Below are 17,033 nucleotides of genomic sequence, written 5' to 3'. Positions count from 1 at the left end.
GACAATCCTGGAGACTTATGGATTTCGACTGGACAACCCCCCCCTCACGACCGTTGACATATATTTACGTCATATGTCCCTGCTCACATTCTGAGCCCGTATCTTTCCCCACACTTGCCGGCTAATTTAATTAGCTATCACGAGCCTCTAACAGCCGTAGGTGGATCGGAGGTCTGCCCATGGCTGTTAAACAGTTAAATTCTGCCGTTAATCCCTAATATCAAAATTTAACTCGCACCAGCGTGGAGCGCATCAGTCCCTCTCCTATCAGTGCTCCCGTGACATCATCGCTGATGGATTGTCATGACAGCCAGGGGTCAGCTGACGATTTTTGTGTTTTTTTTCACCTTTTAAATACAAAAACTATACATGTGTGGTATCTACGAACTCGTACTGACCTGGATAATCATACTGACAGGTCATTTTTACCATATAGTAAATAGAGCACGTTTTTGTTCTCACTTTCCAGTTCATGGCATGGTAAAATAAATGATGTCTTTCAAAAGTACTCTTCTTGCAAAAAACATACTCTTAGATGGCTATATTGACTGAAAAATTTAAAATGTTATGGCTCTTAGAAGGAGAGGAAAAAAACAAAAAGGGAAAAACAGAAAATGGCCATGGAGTGAAGGGGTTAAAAAAGCTTTGCTAAAGGATAGGTTCTCTACTGTTAAACTCCCCAAGTCTATTTTTATTACATAACATCATGAGCATAAGACATGTAAGGGTCTGAAATCTGTCTACTATCCAGTAAAATTAATTTATACTCTTCCCTAAAAGCTTTATCATATAATTTAGGGAGTGTCATACCCTTCCAGTCCATCAGTAATATGAGTTTCCAGATTTAATCAGTATGATGTTGGGTAGGGGTATCACCACTGCAGACTAAAGGCTGCTTTACACCAGACAATCTATCTTGCGATAGATCGTCGGGGTCACGGATTTTGTGACGCACATCCGGCATCGCTGGCGATGCCGGCCTGTGTGACACCTCCTAGCGACGCAGTATCGCTCACAAATCGTGAGTCGGGTACTGCTCGCTAGGTTCCATAATATCGTTTAATTTAGTTGACCATCGTTTCCGTGGTAGCACACGTTGCTCCGTGTGACACCACGGGAACGATGAGCAGCTCACCTGCCTCCCGCGGCCGCCGCCGGCTCTATGTGGAAGGAAGGAGGTGGGCGGGATGTTTACGTCCCGCTCATCTCCGCCCCTCCGCTTCTATTGGCCGGCGGCCGTGTGATGTCGCTGTGACGCCGAACGTCCCTCCCACTCCAGGAAGTGGACGTTCGCCGCCCACAGCGAGGTCGCACGAGAGCTAAGTATGTGTGACGGGGGTTACTAACTTTGTGCGACACGGGCAGCGATTTGCCCGTGACGCAAAAAGGACGGGGGCGGGTACGATCGATTGTGAAATCGCACAATCGGTCGTACCGTGTAAAGCAGGCTTAAGATGATCCATCAAAAGCTGTAGCTGAATATGGATCCCTTTTTCGAAGGGGATTTGTGTCACATCTATAATAATGCTCCTATCTTCTCCTGGTTGTCATTAGTAGAGATGAGCGAACCCGAGGTTCGGTGTTTGTATCAAACACAGATTTTACAAAAAAACAGAGTTGAGGTGCTTCACATATGCAAACCACCCCCGCGAGCATCACTGTGCTCAGGTACTCAGCCCAGTACGAGCCGCTTCCATTGTTTGATCAGCTCAAACTGGGGGTAACAACAGCGTGATCGGGTGTAGTGAGTGTAAGGAGGTGGTCAGCGTACGAAGAACTCCCCTCTGAAAACCACAAGTAGAAAGTTTTATTCGGTTTTAGGCTGGTTATGTTGAAAGTGCGGCCGGTGCCATCTAGTGGCCAAAAGGGTCACTAGATGCCGAAGCACTGCTTTCTAACATGCCACGTGTGCACGTCTCCTGCATAATCTTCATAGATTATACTGGAGACGCAGGATGCATGCAGTGATCGCAGCGTAACTGCATGCAAATACGCAACGTGCGCACATAGCCTTAGTAACATTAGGTTTGTGATGGTTAGGACAGCAGAGTGGTTTGTAGATAGAAAAGATGTAGCAGTGCTAGAAAGGTGCAGGTTAGATAAACAGTGCTGGTGGAGTGCCATAGACGGGTAGCTCGGTGGCATTTCACAGCAAGTACACCAGGGGTTAAGGAAAGGTTTGGCTTCTGTGAGGAGCTTAAAAACTAGGTCCCTGAGATAAAGGGACCAGCAAGAAGATGACGCCTGGGCCCTCAATCTGCCTGTAGCAGGGCCAGGGGGTTGCACGACACACAGACCACGACTACAGCAACCCTATTTTACATGTACACAGAAAAGAAATGGAAAAACTCTGTCCACCCTCCGTGATCTGTTTATGGCGGGATTCATGTGGGTGGAGACCTGAACTGCCCAATCAGTGACTTCCATTGAGGTTCAGGTCAAGTCCAGGTCCCAAACTGAACTTGATGCAAAGTCTGGCTGAACCCGCTGAACAAAACTTCCGCGGGTTCTCTCATCTCTAGCCATAAGTAACATACAATAATAAGAAGCATAACAACAGAATTCTAGGTTTGTCTATAGGAAACATCTTTATTTCTAGTTATACAACAAATAGTCTCAAATTCAGCCACATATGGCCTGACCCAGGCACAGAAAGTAGACATTTGCTGTTCACATCATGTATCGCATACTGACATTACAGAAGAGCTAAACACAAATGTTATACGGAGCATATGTACAGTAATTGGGAACCATCAGAAATAAAGTCTGCACTGTGGTTATCATATTTATGGCACAGTACTAGTGCCAGGCGTCATATTGGTGTACTATTTATAGGCAACATTCCCACAAATTATTCACAAGATGGACGTATTCAGGCATATTTGAGTTTATTGTTTCAGTAACACAATGTTGTGAATGCCAATAAATTGCAGGGTTATTGCCAGTGTTCTTGTAAGTATAATATGGTCGTTTCTCCAATATGCAGTGTCTCCTTTACTTATATTAGAGGAAAAGAACCAAGATTTTCACATTCTTCTAGAATTATATTTAATAGGGTGATACATAAATATTAGCATCTCCCCATTCTGTGCCATTAACCATCACAATTGCACTGAAGAATAAAATAGAGTATGTATCCTTAGTACTGGCTAGGATCCATGTTTAGGATGTTTGTCACTTTTAATACTAGCACATTCTTCAAAATTTGATTGCAGATGGTATAGGATCCCCCTCGTCATTGGTCATGTTGACACTCTATCTGCACATTGTGCCCATGACTAGTTATTTGTGTCACTCAGTGGCATAGCATGGGATGGGGTGCAGGGACAGCAGCCCTGGGTGCAAAATCCTTGGGGGTTCTACATTTTAATAGAAGAAAAAGAAAGTACTACCTCTAAGAAGTAGGGGCACCAGAGCTGGAGAGCTTTGGGATTGCACAATCCACGGACTTCTTGCCCATGCCTAGATCTCCAGGCAAGTACCATTTTGAATGGTAATGGTATCAACATGATATTGATACAGTGGGATCCTGTGGTCGAAGAAGGATTTATAAGCTCCTTATCACTCTCCATCCGTTAAGCCACAGGCTTCTGTAGGGCTATGGCCTCCAACACACGAGTCCCGACACAGGCGGCGGAATGACGTTATTGGATTGGGCTGCCTGTGCCGGCTTGCTCTGTTTTCACGGGAAAGTACAGACTTGAAAGTTTTGCAGGGGCATTAATACATTTATTAATTAAGAGGGTACTCAAGGGGCATCATCATATTTTAAGGGGGGACTTTAGAGGAAGAGGTATTTAGGGGGAATTATTACTTTTAAGGGTGCACTATTTGTTTTGAGATGGCACGTAACCCATGCTATGTCAATAGATTCACTATCTGGCACATGCGGTGTAGAGACCCTCAAACCTCAGGAAGTCTCTAGTTTCAGGGGATAGAGTACAAATGAATATTAGAATCAAAATACAATGTATTTCTTAATTGTTTTATTGATATTGGCCCCATTTTACATTCCTTTCTCAATAAGTAATGTTACATACGCTTTACATTCATATATGGCCTTCAGTCAGTTGCGTATAATACATGAAAATCTGGGTCGATGTTCCAGGAGATAAAAGGGAATTCCCATCTCAATATCTAGTAGGTGTAATAATAAGAATATTAGAAAACACCTCCAATTAGAAATATACTATAGTTCTCCTGATATAGCCATGTCTCTTACCTCATGTGCAGGGCATTACAGCTTAGGTATCCATGGTTACAACCTCTACCAATTAACTGTCCCTATATGTGTTATGGTAACTTGTGCAGAGCATTACAGTAGCTTAGGTATCCATGGTTACAACCACTACCTACTGACTATCCCTATATGCGTGACCATAACCATGGATACTTAAACTACTGTAATGCCCTGCACATGAGGTAAGTGACATAGCTTTTCAGAAGAACTATACTAAATTTTTAATTGGAGGTATTTGCTAATATTCTTATTATTAAGCCTACTATTTATTGGGATAGGATAATGGAGATGGGAATAGCCCTTTAAGCTTTTTTTGACTTATAGTCAGGGACCAAATTGCCTTGTTGACATTAAACCTGGTCTGGTTGAAATAAATGTTTCCATCTCTCTTCTTTTAATAATTAATTTATTCTTCTTCTTCTATATATTTACTAAGTACGATTGAGACACAGCTGCACAGGAACAATATACCCCAGGATGCCGTCCCCGTAATATAACACTATTTACACGACATAGTTTATTTGGCATCACATACTTATTTTTTTTGCAAATCATAAACATGCACAAGTTTTAAAGTTCCCAGGCAGATACATGCTCGTAACACTATTGAATGAAAGGATTGATCGCCAGCAATAGCCGCCAGCAGTCGTCACCACTGTCCTTGTTCTGCCTTTATCCCTCGCATTGTTCATTGACCCATCAGAACGATTCTCTTCATCTTAACAATAATAATTTATAAAAAAAGCAATCAAGAAAAAAACAAAATAAAACTCCATAAATCCTTAGAAAAAGGCAAATGACTGTAATTAAATTAAAAACATTGTCAAAATAAATATCTGTAATAAAAATAAATGCAGTGTTCCTGCCTCCGTCAGTAGTATCTAACTCCCATCTATTAATGATATGACACTGTAAATACAGCAAAGAAAATATGTCGCTATCTATTGGCTTCCCTAGACTAGAGAAAAAATTGAATATCTATGCTATTGATCCGGACCGCGTCCCCTCCATTGTGAAGGAGAACGTTCGTACGCCCTTAGACAGTTACAATTAAAAAGCTAATTCACGTCACGCTCTGCCGGCTGGTGTCAAATGGATCTCTATAGCATCATATCTTGTATAAGATAGAATAAGTAAGTCCTTCATAATGAAGGCACCATAAATCTTTCACAAGTATCACCTGAGAATATTGCAATAGACATGCTTAACCCATTCGACAGTAAGTACCTAGTCTGTACAACATTGCACAGGTCTAAAGAATTCTTGAGGCTCAACGCCAACAGAACAAAAATGCATGCGAGACACACACATTTAATAAATAAGAGGAGCAAACTCAGGACCAGATCTGAGCCATGGTAGAGTATAGATAAGAGCACATAGACAATCAGTTCTTAGCTGCGGCCATGCACAGTCTGTGTCTTAAGCGCACTGAGGAATGAAGGGGTTGCTGTCAGTGCTGAGACCTTTCATCTTCTTAGTACTTCCACTGGTGGTCAAATGGACAAGGTCCAGGTAGAAATTTGACTTGAGAAAGCGTCGGTAGGAATCCTTCTCCATTAGGATAAATATTTTGTGCTGAGCCTGGTCAAAAGTAGAATGTATTGGGTGAGGAATATTCTTGATTGTCTCTTCTCGAGTAATTGAATCTAGGTTGACCTGAAAAAAAAGTTAAAGAAAATATGTTAAAATCTATATTACCTGAAAAGTCTCAAAAAATTGGTTTCAAACAGAACAATAAAATATTGATTTGAAACTTTTATCTATAAAGTGTAATTCCAGATGCATGAAGCTGGGAAAATATAAAACCAAGCAGTCAAAAAATTGTTGATAAAATGAGGTCTACAACTAAAAATAGAAAAAAGAAAAACAGCACTTGTCCAGGAATAAAATCCAAAAACTTTTATTCAACAGATAAAATACATCCAAAAATTCTTCCAAGGTACAGAGCATAGGCTAGGAGCAAGGCAACATGTTTCTGACCTTTGTGGTCCATAGTCAATGCCTGGGGTCTACAACCTTCATCCCACTCCGATGGATGAGGTGAATTACTAAAGTCTTGGTAACAGTTATACAGCTCTAAAATAATTACATTACTTCTAAGTGTCTTTCAAGTTGAGAGTGTTGTCATCAAATTACATTGTTAAATAAAATTTCTGTAGAACACTTACTTCTCTGGAAGCCTCAACAGAAATGAAGTCATCATAGATTTTTTGGGCTTTGCTTAAAAGTTTTGCTGTTGATTTTGTCTTCTTGTAATTTTCACATGCCAGCCAAAAATCAAGGTTTTCTTCACTGTACTCTGATTGAAGGAAGGATCGAAAAGCCACTGTACCACCTAAAAATAATATCGAGTCTGTTAGAAGATGAAGAAAAAAATTGCCGCTTTCTAAAACCTTTAACACTACAATTCTATTCAACAGTCTCCTTCAGATGTTATAAGAAGTGGAAGTACACATGCTACATAATACAATCTGAAGTAGAGAAAACCATAAAACAAATTACCCAAGTGAAAATGTATTTTATTAGATTACTTCATTGAGTATCTTGACCTTCAGTGTACAGTATGAAATAAATAGTTGAAGACCACACTATAAAATGAAGGCTCTTTTGGTGGTGCTCACCATATGTCTAACATTTCAACATCTAATTCAAGTACTGTGGGTCAGGAAAGGGGAAAAATTCCTTAAAATATGGAAACCATGATACAGTTGAACTAACACATCAATTAAAAACTTCCCATCTCTGGGGATTAGAAGTATCACTGAGTGTCTTGTACCGTAGCCAAACGAGGACATTTGAGACAAGAAGTGACTTTATGCTGACGTCACTGAGGTCTGATATACAGAGGACAATATCTCTAGGACAGTCATCTTTCTCACGTCCCATCCATTAGGGTTTCCTTAGCTGACTCAAGTCACGTATACTACTGGATATGGGTGGGTTTAAATGCGAACTTGTCTAGAAAGCATCAAGTTCATAATTTAGCTTATATGGTGGTTCTCCAGCTGTGATTGAACTTTAATTGTAGCCTTTAGCTAACGAAGGATGTAGTATGTTCTTATTATGAGTATGACACCTTATAAAACTCTAGTGTTAACAATTCTGTTAAGGTCAATACTCAACATCTAGACTCTAAAACACCTTATAATCAAAGGAAGAAATGCATTGAAGCACTGTTTTGGCCATTACAATGGATGGTCCAACACCACCTCTCCTGAGTCAATAAGTGAAAGTCAGTTGGGAGCCATATGAATACCGACCTCAATAAAGTGCCTCTGACCTTTTGTTCTAACGATTAGTGGGGTCTGATAATTAGCATATTAATTTCTTCTGTTTTGCTAATATTGATTCTAACTTGACAGCTGATTACTTACATTCATTGCTAATCAGATTTTCCAGACACTCGGCCCATTTCTTAACCTCTTCTTGAGTTAGCCTGGAGAAAAAGAGAGACATATTCTGTAACCTATGCAATATGTCTGTCCTGCGTAACACATCAACAGAGATCTGTGTAGATTATACCCCGTGTATAAGCCAATTCACACAATAAGCTTCTACTTTTGACCTATGATTAGTGTTATGTTTTCTATTCTACACTTCCCACTTTTCATCCATTGTACATTTCTACATGGCTGTGTAGGACTCTAGGAAGGTGTACAAATTTTTTGTATTAAATGTATATTTAATAAAAAATAAAATAAAATTTTAAAATAAATGTAATAATAATAAATAATGTAATAATATATATTATATATTAATTTATTATTTATATATAAATGTAATAATTAGGCAAGCACCCCGAAACACCGTGTCTGCAAATTGGGATTCTGATCTGGCTTACATATATCCTGAGTCATATTGCAAAGGATTGTTAAAAATCAACTTGTGACTTTTAGGATAGCTACTTCCAATAGGTGGCGCTGTGCTAGAGTTTGTCTCCTTTACTGGAGAGACAATTTGTATTAAATGTGTAATTTAAAGGTAAACTGAAATATTGAACATGCAGCCTGATCAGAAATCAGAATGCTATAGAGTGTGAGGAGTAGTGTAAACCGAAACATAACTTTCGAAACTTTTTTGTGGAAAAAGATTCAGTATCACTTGCACTTTAGCCATTAAAATCCTTGTTTATTGTAGACTAAAACTCCGGTGGGGGACCATAATCTATGACTGATAGCAATCATGGTATATACATTTATACCAGGAGAGCAGTCAATCACTAGTTAGATCCGCCCACTGGACTCCTAAGTCTTCAATGTACAAGGATTTAAAGTGCAAGTTATATTGAATCTTTTCCCGCCAAACAATATACCATATTTTTAGATTATAAGACACACTAGACTATAAGACGCACCCCAAACTTAAAGAAAAAATATAAAGGTTTTTTTTATGTAAAAATGGGTGTCCGTTTCGTAGTCTTATGGTCCGTCTTATAAGCCAAATGTAGGTTGCTAGGGGACAGTGGACAGGGTTCAGAAGAAGCCAGTGGCGGCACGAGTGGAGCGATGTTGCGAGCTCTGGGCTGGGAGGAGGGGTTTTACTGGTGGCACGAGGCAGGTGCTATTAATCTCCTGGCTATGGATTTCAGGAAAATGGTGCTTGAGGCGGTGCATGTGCAGATTGAGATCTCCGCTCTCCAAGATCTCAATCTTGCACATGCGCCACCTCAGACAACTTTTCCATTGAGTTTGTCATCGAGAGATTAATGGTGCCTGCCTCGAACTGCCAATGCTCCCCCTCCTCCTCCCAGCCCAGGGCCCACAACATCACCCCACTCATGCCACCTCTGGCTTCCTATGACCCCACCCTATGGCCTATGGCCACCACCCCTGTACGCTCTGGTAAGTTACATAAAGCTTATGAGACACATCCACATTATTTATTCAGTTTTTTGGGGAAAAAAGTGTTTCATATAATCCTAAAAATGCGGTATCAATCTGCTCCTCTCTTACTACAACATGATGGGTTGCTCAAGATTCTCTTATCAAACAATCCATGAACACCCAAAAGCCCATAGATGGCATCTAAGCACCGACCAATTTTTTCATGGTCCCATAAAAGAGTTTTATCAGTGACTCCAATCAAAACTCAAACCTGTCTCCGTGATTTTGTGAGAAATAACCAGTCCCCAAGAATACTCGGACATATGAATAAATAGCCCCATATACTATAATAGTCACAGTTCTGTGACAGATAGAGCTCATATATGAAAAATTGACCTCTAAATGAGCCTTAATGCTGAGCAATGGGGTGTATAAAATTACATGTGCGTGGGCTGTTTTGAAGGGGTCACAAACTCCTATAATTACTAGGTGAATAATTGCTGTGGACGCTAGCCTAGGATCAGTAATAGCGGGTCACGTTTCCACATGAGAATGTCATTTGTAGGGAGAAGCGTAAATGTGTACAAATCCTAAATCCATTTTTCTAATCCCCATAATTAACTTGTTGTATATGGTGATTTCATTTCAGGATCCTGACGATTTAGTATGAATTAATCTTCCCCGGTGTTGGCAATCCGGGCTGCGCGTGCACCGAGAACGTATTATATAACAGCCGGCACCAGATGATTATCTCACCAGCTGCCCCGAGATGTGATTAGTAAACAGCTCTGCTTATTATACTTTACCGAGATGGATCTCCCTTCTCTAGAATTGCACACAGCTATCCATTAGCAATTAATCTATGGGTAATTGGCAATTATTATGTAATTAGTGTGAGGCATAAATACACACAAGGGACAGGATGATCTTACCTCTGACAACCAGGTTTGTCTTTCTTCACGTAAGTGCCGTTATCACAACTATCAGCTTTCTGTAGGAGAAATCCAAGTCGATGCTTCATATCTTTGGCACTAAAAGGAAACAAGGAAATTGTGTAACTAGTCGTCCATTCTACTTTATATAACTATGACCAATTCTACAAAATATTCCGGATACAAGACCAAGGACAGTCAGGGCATTTTTAATATGAAAATGAAATACAATATTAACCATCCATGACTTCATAAAGTTTCCACTTTTTTAAAGCTTCCTTTTCACGTAAAATTTGCCAATTTTTTTCTGACTTCCTTAAAAGTATTATTTTACAAGCTTTTTTTATCTATGTGTTTTTTTATAGCGGCTATGAACCAAAAGTGTAAAAAAACAACCCAAAAACTAAAAATCGCAGTGCACCTTGTAGGATTGCTGTAGAATTTCTAGAAAGTGTTTTATGGAATTGTTTTTGATTTTCTCTGAAGTTTATCCATTTTAGCAGCGAGAGGAAAAATGTTAGTGATTGGACTGAAATTAGTCTTAATTCATAGTCTTTATTCTTTGCTATTTTAAGACTTTTTTTGGACCAAATTTTATACATACTCATATATTTGGGCTTTGGTTCTTCCTATCAAATGCCGCTAAAATTTTGCCTTTTATTTGACCTTTATGGTGAGATAAATATACATTAAGCGCTATAGAAATCTCCACTGCCATTGATCCTCGGAATATGACGTATATTTGTCACATAATGGAAGGTTGTAACTGAGTGAAGGAGAGAGGAAATCAAGTTTTGCATGGGACATAACTAATCATCAGTGGCAGAGGTATAAGGCCGGGGTCACACTGATGCAAAATAATTGGATGCAATATGCTAATGACACTCGGTTTAGACTCTACTGTGAGTGTGACGGAGTGCCATTCACTGAGAATCGGATCACATGTGTGGAGAAGATGGAGAGATTAATTTCTCCATCTTCTCCATTATCTGTCTCTGTGTATATCGGACTGTACTCAAATGTCATCAGTGTAGTCTGATGTTTCACTCGTCGCACCCATAGACTTATATGGGTGCTTGTGATCCAATTCTCATGTAGTGATTGCTTTATCATGCCGAATAGGCATGAGAAAAAAAATCACAGATCTGCACTGCCACAGAGTATAATAATGGTCCGAATGAAATCCGATAATGTTATACAATCATGAGAGTGAACCTAAGAACAGCCCTATCACTCGGATCCACTATGTGTAACTGTGACCTGAAGCCTCATTTACACAATTTATCCTAGATGTACATCCTTATGGCATAATGATACTATATCTCCTTGTGGTTAATGCCAGCTGCAATAGTCTTACGGGTCAGGCAATGCCCCCTGAGAAAAGGCGTTCAAATTAACTCCTCGAGAAAGAAGAAAAACTGTCTCTTTAGTGGAGCCTATTGGAGAAAGCTTCCTTACAAGTCAATGTTCAACCATTTAATGATCCTTGTAGTATGATATTAGGGATTTGTCTAGTTGGAAAAAGTTATCACCTATCCACAGGATTGGTTATAACTTTTAGATTGAAGAGGGTCCGAATGCTGGGGACCATTACCAATCGATAGAACAAGGCACTTTTTGCATTGTTAGTATGGAGTGGCAGTGCACATGCTCCATTAATTTCCTATGGGGCTGCCATAGAAAGTCGAAATCAGCTCTCCGGTAATCTCATAGAGAATCAATGGAGCGGTTGTCAATTATGTATACAGCCACTTCAGTATAATGGGGATAAAAGTGTCCCATTCTGCCACTTGGTGAGGATTTATAGAAATGATCTCCTGTGCTGCAGATTCCTATTAATTTATTCCAAATGGAATACCCCTTTAATTAAACCAAGACTCCTCTTTAACTTTGTGCCCACATAAGAGTGTAGTAACTGCCATTGTGGCTTATAGCCTGGAGTGAGGCAGAAATGAATATATCATACAGTCTGCTCAGTGAGCATCAGAAAAAGCAGCCAGATTCACGTGATTAGAATATATATGGGCTGTATCAAAATTACAAGCAAATCTAGGTCATAATAACCTGACAGCGTTATGTGATATGAACACATTGAAAGCCTCCAGCTTTTTAATTAAAGGCAAGTGAGTTTATCAGTAGTGATGAGCGAGCACTACCATCTTCGGGTGCTCAGTAGTAGTGATGAGCGAGCACTACCCTGCCCAGGTGCTTGATACTAGTGATGAGCGAGCACTACCATCTTCGGGTGCTCAGTACTAGTGATGAGCGAGTACTACCATCTTCGGGTGCTCAGTACTAGTGATGAGCGAGCACTACCATCTTCGGGTGCTCAGTAGTAGTGATGAGCGAGCACTACCCTGCCCAGGTGCTTGATACTAGTGATGAGCGAGCACTACCATCTTCGGGTGCTCAGTAGTAGTGATGAGCGAGCACTACCATGTTCAGGTGCTCAGTAGTAGTGATGAGCGAGCACTACCATGCTCAGGTGCTCGATACTAGTGATGAGCGAGCACTATCATGCTCGGGTGCACAGTATTCGTTAAGAGTAGTTGGACGCTCGGACGGGCTCGACTTGAGTACCGAGTATAATGAAGTCAATGGGGAACTCAAGCATTTTTCCGAAAACATTCTCGGAATAATGCTTGAGTTTCCCATTGACTACCATTATACTAGGTACACGAGTTGCACCCATCTGAGAAGCAACTGCTCGTTAGGAGTATCAAGCACCTGAGCATGGTAGTGCTCGCACATCACTAGTACCAAGCACCCGAGCATGGTAGTGCTCGCTCATCATTAGTACCAAGCACCCGAGCATGGTAGTGCTCGTTCATCACTAGTACCAAGCACCTGAGCATGGTAGTGCTCGCTCATCACTAGTACCAAGCACCTGAGCATGGTAGTGCTCGTTCATCACTAGTACCAAGCACCCGAGCATGGTAGTGCTCGTTCATCACTAGTACCAAGCACCCAAGCATGGTAGTGCTCGCTCATCACTAGTACCAAGCACCTGAGCATGGCAGTGCTCACTTATTATCTGTCATTAACGCCAATCTCAGGGGTGCAGTCGGAGGGGGTTTCTTCTCACTTTACACAGTCTTTATTACTCCCCCCTTATTATTTAATATTAGAAGACGTCATGGCCCCAAAACTGGAACTTTCTTTCTGTGACAAATATCCCCTACATTTGTTAACAACGTCTGAACTAGAGAAAAGGGGAGCCACAGGATAAACCTGAACCCAAAATTAAGGCCCCCAAATAGGTCACCAAGGACAAAAAATAATAGGTAGTAACTCAAAAGAAATAATTTAATAATTTACATTTTATTAAAAATAATTTGATCAATAAATGGGAATCTTGGTGATATTAATTATTAATTTCTCATGGCACGTAATTCCTAACCAACAAACAATGATGTAAGTCTGGACTATCCCTAATACAGAACTGTATAATAATTCATTTAATTGCATAGTAATATATCCCGTGAATGATGGGAGTGGACGGCATGGAAAAAAAAATGAGCGATAAAACTGCCATGTATAAGTCCTCCTCATATCTTACCGTAATAAAATATGGTCATGCCCGTCATACAGTGACATAGACCATCATTTCCCGGCCATATACAAACCAGTCCTAATTGAAAGGCTCAGTTGATATGGAGCAGATGTCAGGCTCCAGACAGTGCATCTGTAATGACTTATCCCTATGTATATAGTGCCCGTAATGTCATTATGGTATACGCAGATGGATGACATTACACAATGCTGATGGTATATTGATGGCAAGCTTTTGGGCGCAGAATACAGTCATCTATAATCAAATCTCTATATATCATACATACAGTATATAAAAGCACAAAGCCCATATTAAATAAGGGGCAGAATACTATGGATAATAGGAATTATCCCAGCACCACAGCAGTGGGAGCCTTATCTTCATGGTATAGTCTGTATGTATTGGACACCACATGAAACATCGTGTACTTTCATGTATGTGTAAAATAAAGTCTTGGAGCTCTCAACATTTTCAGCTCTGCTATTTCTGTATATATATATATATATATATATATATATATATATATATATATACATATATTTATGCATATATATCTATCTATCCATCTATATATATATATATACATATATATATATATATGTCTGTCTGTCTATATATATATATATAAATATATATATATATATATATATATATATATATATATATATATATATATATATATATATATATATATATATATATATTTATATATATAGCCCAGCCTTGAATAATACCCCAAATTCCATGATGGGTGCTTTTACATTCATCATGGATATATATTATGTATTCTGCCATTTATTAAAAAGTGAAATATATACATCTAGGCATAGCAGAGCTGAGATTTCCCTATGGCAATATGGAGCTGCATGTAACGTGATTGCACTATTCTAGCTCAATTGCAAAAAAAGAAAAAGTTTAATATCCCATCCAGCTCTGCTACATCTGTATATCTAGTGATTGGCAGCACAGTAGTCCTTGATTTGCCATTACCGGGTGCAACATCTGCATGGAGACTAATTTCTCTGGATATTGCACAGATTTCCTGCATATTCTGGTTTCCGCCTACACTCTTAAGGCGTACTGATAAGTTAATTGACTTTGTATGAAATTGACCCTCATGGGTTTGCATGTACGTGACATACTGAAGGTAATACGATTGTGAGCCTCACTGGGGATAGGGACTGATGTGAGCATGTAAAATGCACAGCGCTACAGAATAGGTCGGTGCCATATAAGCAATAGATATATAAAGTGCTAGAATAGGATTAATAATGAACATTATAAGAAGAAAAATGAATCAATTTTTTAAAAATTCACAAGCACAAATGTCACAATTTCTTTAGAATTGTCTCCAGTGATTGATTCATTGTTTACTTTAATTAACACAAAGTTGCTACATTGTCACGACCAATTCTACTTCTTGCAGCAGTGCAGTAAAGCGGATTATGGTCATTGCTCTTCCCAAAATATTGCAAAGTATCAATGAAACTGAACTGAAAACTAACAATTTGCCGTGATTGATACATTTCTGTCTAATTGCTATTGTTTATCTATAGTCAATATTAGTAAATATGTAACAAACATTCAACAAGACCCTAGAGCTGGTGATAAGTGTGCGGCTGTAACCCGGGGTATGGTGCGGGATTACCGCCCTAAACACTGGCGTTACTGTTACACTTTATGGCCGGTGATTCCAGGCTGGCTGCCAAAGCCTTCGATGAATGCAGGACACATGGACGTCACTTGGGTTATTAAAGCCTCGTATAAGGGCAGAACTTCGCTCTCTCTACTGATATGAGTGCCCATTACCAATCCAACATATAATAGCGATGGGCTCGTAGGTAATAAAATAATCGATCAATGGAAATCTATTCTATCAGCATGAGGGATTATTTCTCCTACAGGCACGCACATCCTCATCAATAATAAAACACGGATCATTTTGTTGATGATTTGGATGAATTGCGTTGTTAGAACTATTTTAATGTGGGATTATTTTAACTATTTTTTTAACTATTATTTTTTAACTATTATTACTGTTAATTTTTTAACTATTATTTTAACTATTTTAATGAGGGATTTATTCTCCTGCTGACGGATAATTTTTAGATGCACATCCTCATCAAGAATAAAACACGGATCATTTTGTTGATCTAAACATGGATGAATTGCGTTGTTAGAACTATTTTAATGTTCAGCAACATCTATTATAATATTTATTCACTTATATAGCGCAATTAATTTCACAGTGCTTTACATACATTGGCAACACTGCCCCCATTGGGGCTCACAATCTAGAGTCCCTATCTGTATATCTTTGGAGTGTGGGAGGAAACCAGAGGAAACTCGTGCAAACACAAGGAGAACATACCAACTCCTTGCAGATGTTGTCCTTGGTGGGATTTGAACCCAGGACCCAACCACTGCAAGACTGCAGTGCTAACCACTGAGCCACCACTGTAAAATGCTATCTTATACCTTGTAGTAAAATCTTTATGTCCACAAGAAACAATCTCTGTATATAGCTGATACCTGAAAATCTAGATCCAATACACAATATTAACTGACTCCATGCAAAGCAACCATTGCGCAAAGGGTTAACACCTCGGGATAAGGAACCAATGATGTTCTCCGCTTTGAAGCAGCTGCTTGAGGCTCTCGAAACTGGGATGAAATGCTCTGCAGTGCTGTATGGAAGCCCCAAAACGGTGCAAGGCCCCCCGTATAATGATCTGCTCTGCAATATACAGGTTCCTGGTATTGAAGGTCCCATTTATAATGATAATGACCCCCCAATACAGATTGCAGCCTCACCTTTTCAGACAGGTGGCGGGGAAGGAGGTCACCCCAGCAAGTCCTTTGCACATCTTGGCTGTGAGGTCGGGGTCCCTGTTATTTGTCTGCTTGGTGTCTGTCTCACTGGGTTTGTCTGTCCAGTTTGTCGCTGCTCTGCTGCTGCTGCTGTTGATTCCCATCCTCTCATCTTTTTATAGCCTCAAACAGCAGGACTCAGAGGCAGGCTGCAGCCAATCACATCCAGCCCTGGTCCCTCAGCATCCTCCCACCCTCCTGCAAGCTTCTTCCCTCCCTTTCTCTCCTTTTTTTCATTTCCCTTTTTTTTTTTTCTCTCTCCTGCTCTTGCTTTAGAGGGAAAAAATAAGGCAGTGATGACGTGTGAGTAGGAGGACAAGCAGACGCCAGTGCTGACAACAAGGTGATCAGGGAAGAGCTGCCAACGAGAGGGCTGAAAGCTTGTGGAGCGAAATCTAGAAATATTTATCCTACAGAGAGTTATGGGAATAGACCAATATTTACAGAGAGCGAAGGCGCATGGAGTGTCAGCTCTCGTGTATGTCTGACTCACGACCCCAACACTTCTCATACCGGAACCTACTGGGACTGAATCAGGATTTAAGTCTCCAACACAACAAAAAGCTAAAAAACGTATTAGATCCTAGGAAATGAGGCATAAAGACAAACACACA

The 17,033-nt window shown here is 39.9% G+C and overlaps 1 protein-coding gene across 1 annotated transcript; it reads right to left on the bottom strand.

The window, feature by feature from the left end:
* Nucleotides 1-2,562: 2,562 nt before the first annotated feature.
* RGS4 (regulator of G protein signaling 4) lies at nt 2,563-16,579 on the bottom strand. The gene is made up of 5 exons (XM_075322270.1): nt 16,363-16,579; nt 9,996-10,094; nt 7,615-7,676; nt 6,409-6,575; nt 2,563-5,896 (listed from the first exon to the last, which is right to left on the bottom strand). The coding sequence occupies exons 1-5, from the start codon at nt 16,521-16,523 to the stop codon at nt 5,660-5,662; spliced, it is 726 nt and encodes a 241-aa protein (XP_075178385.1). The 5' UTR covers nt 16,524-16,579; the 3' UTR covers nt 2,563-5,659.
* Nucleotides 16,580-17,033: the final 454 nt, after the last annotated feature.

This window comes from Anomaloglossus baeobatrachus, chromosome 8, assembly GCF_048569485.1.
Source record: "Anomaloglossus baeobatrachus isolate aAnoBae1 chromosome 8, aAnoBae1.hap1, whole genome shotgun sequence".
NCBI classification, from domain to species: Eukaryota; Metazoa; Chordata; class Amphibia; order Anura; family Aromobatidae; genus Anomaloglossus; species Anomaloglossus baeobatrachus.
Note: the sequence above shows the minus strand (reverse complement) of the source record. Positions and strands in the feature narration are given on the sequence as shown.

Bases quoted from the DNA above. Each gene is read 5' to 3' on its own strand.
- RGS4 (XM_075322270.1), bottom strand. From the start codon at position 16,523: ATGGGAATCAACAGCAGCAGCAGCAGAGCAGCGACAAACTGGACAGAC. The intron at 10,095-16,362 runs GTGAGGCTGCAA...GTTTCCTTTTAG, and splicing joins CCCGCCACCTGTCTGAAAAG to TGCCAAAGATATGAAGCATC. The intron at 7,677-9,995 runs GTAAGATCATCC...CTTTTTCTCCAG, and splicing joins GACAAACCTGGTTGTCAGAG to GCTAACTCAAGAAGAGGTTA.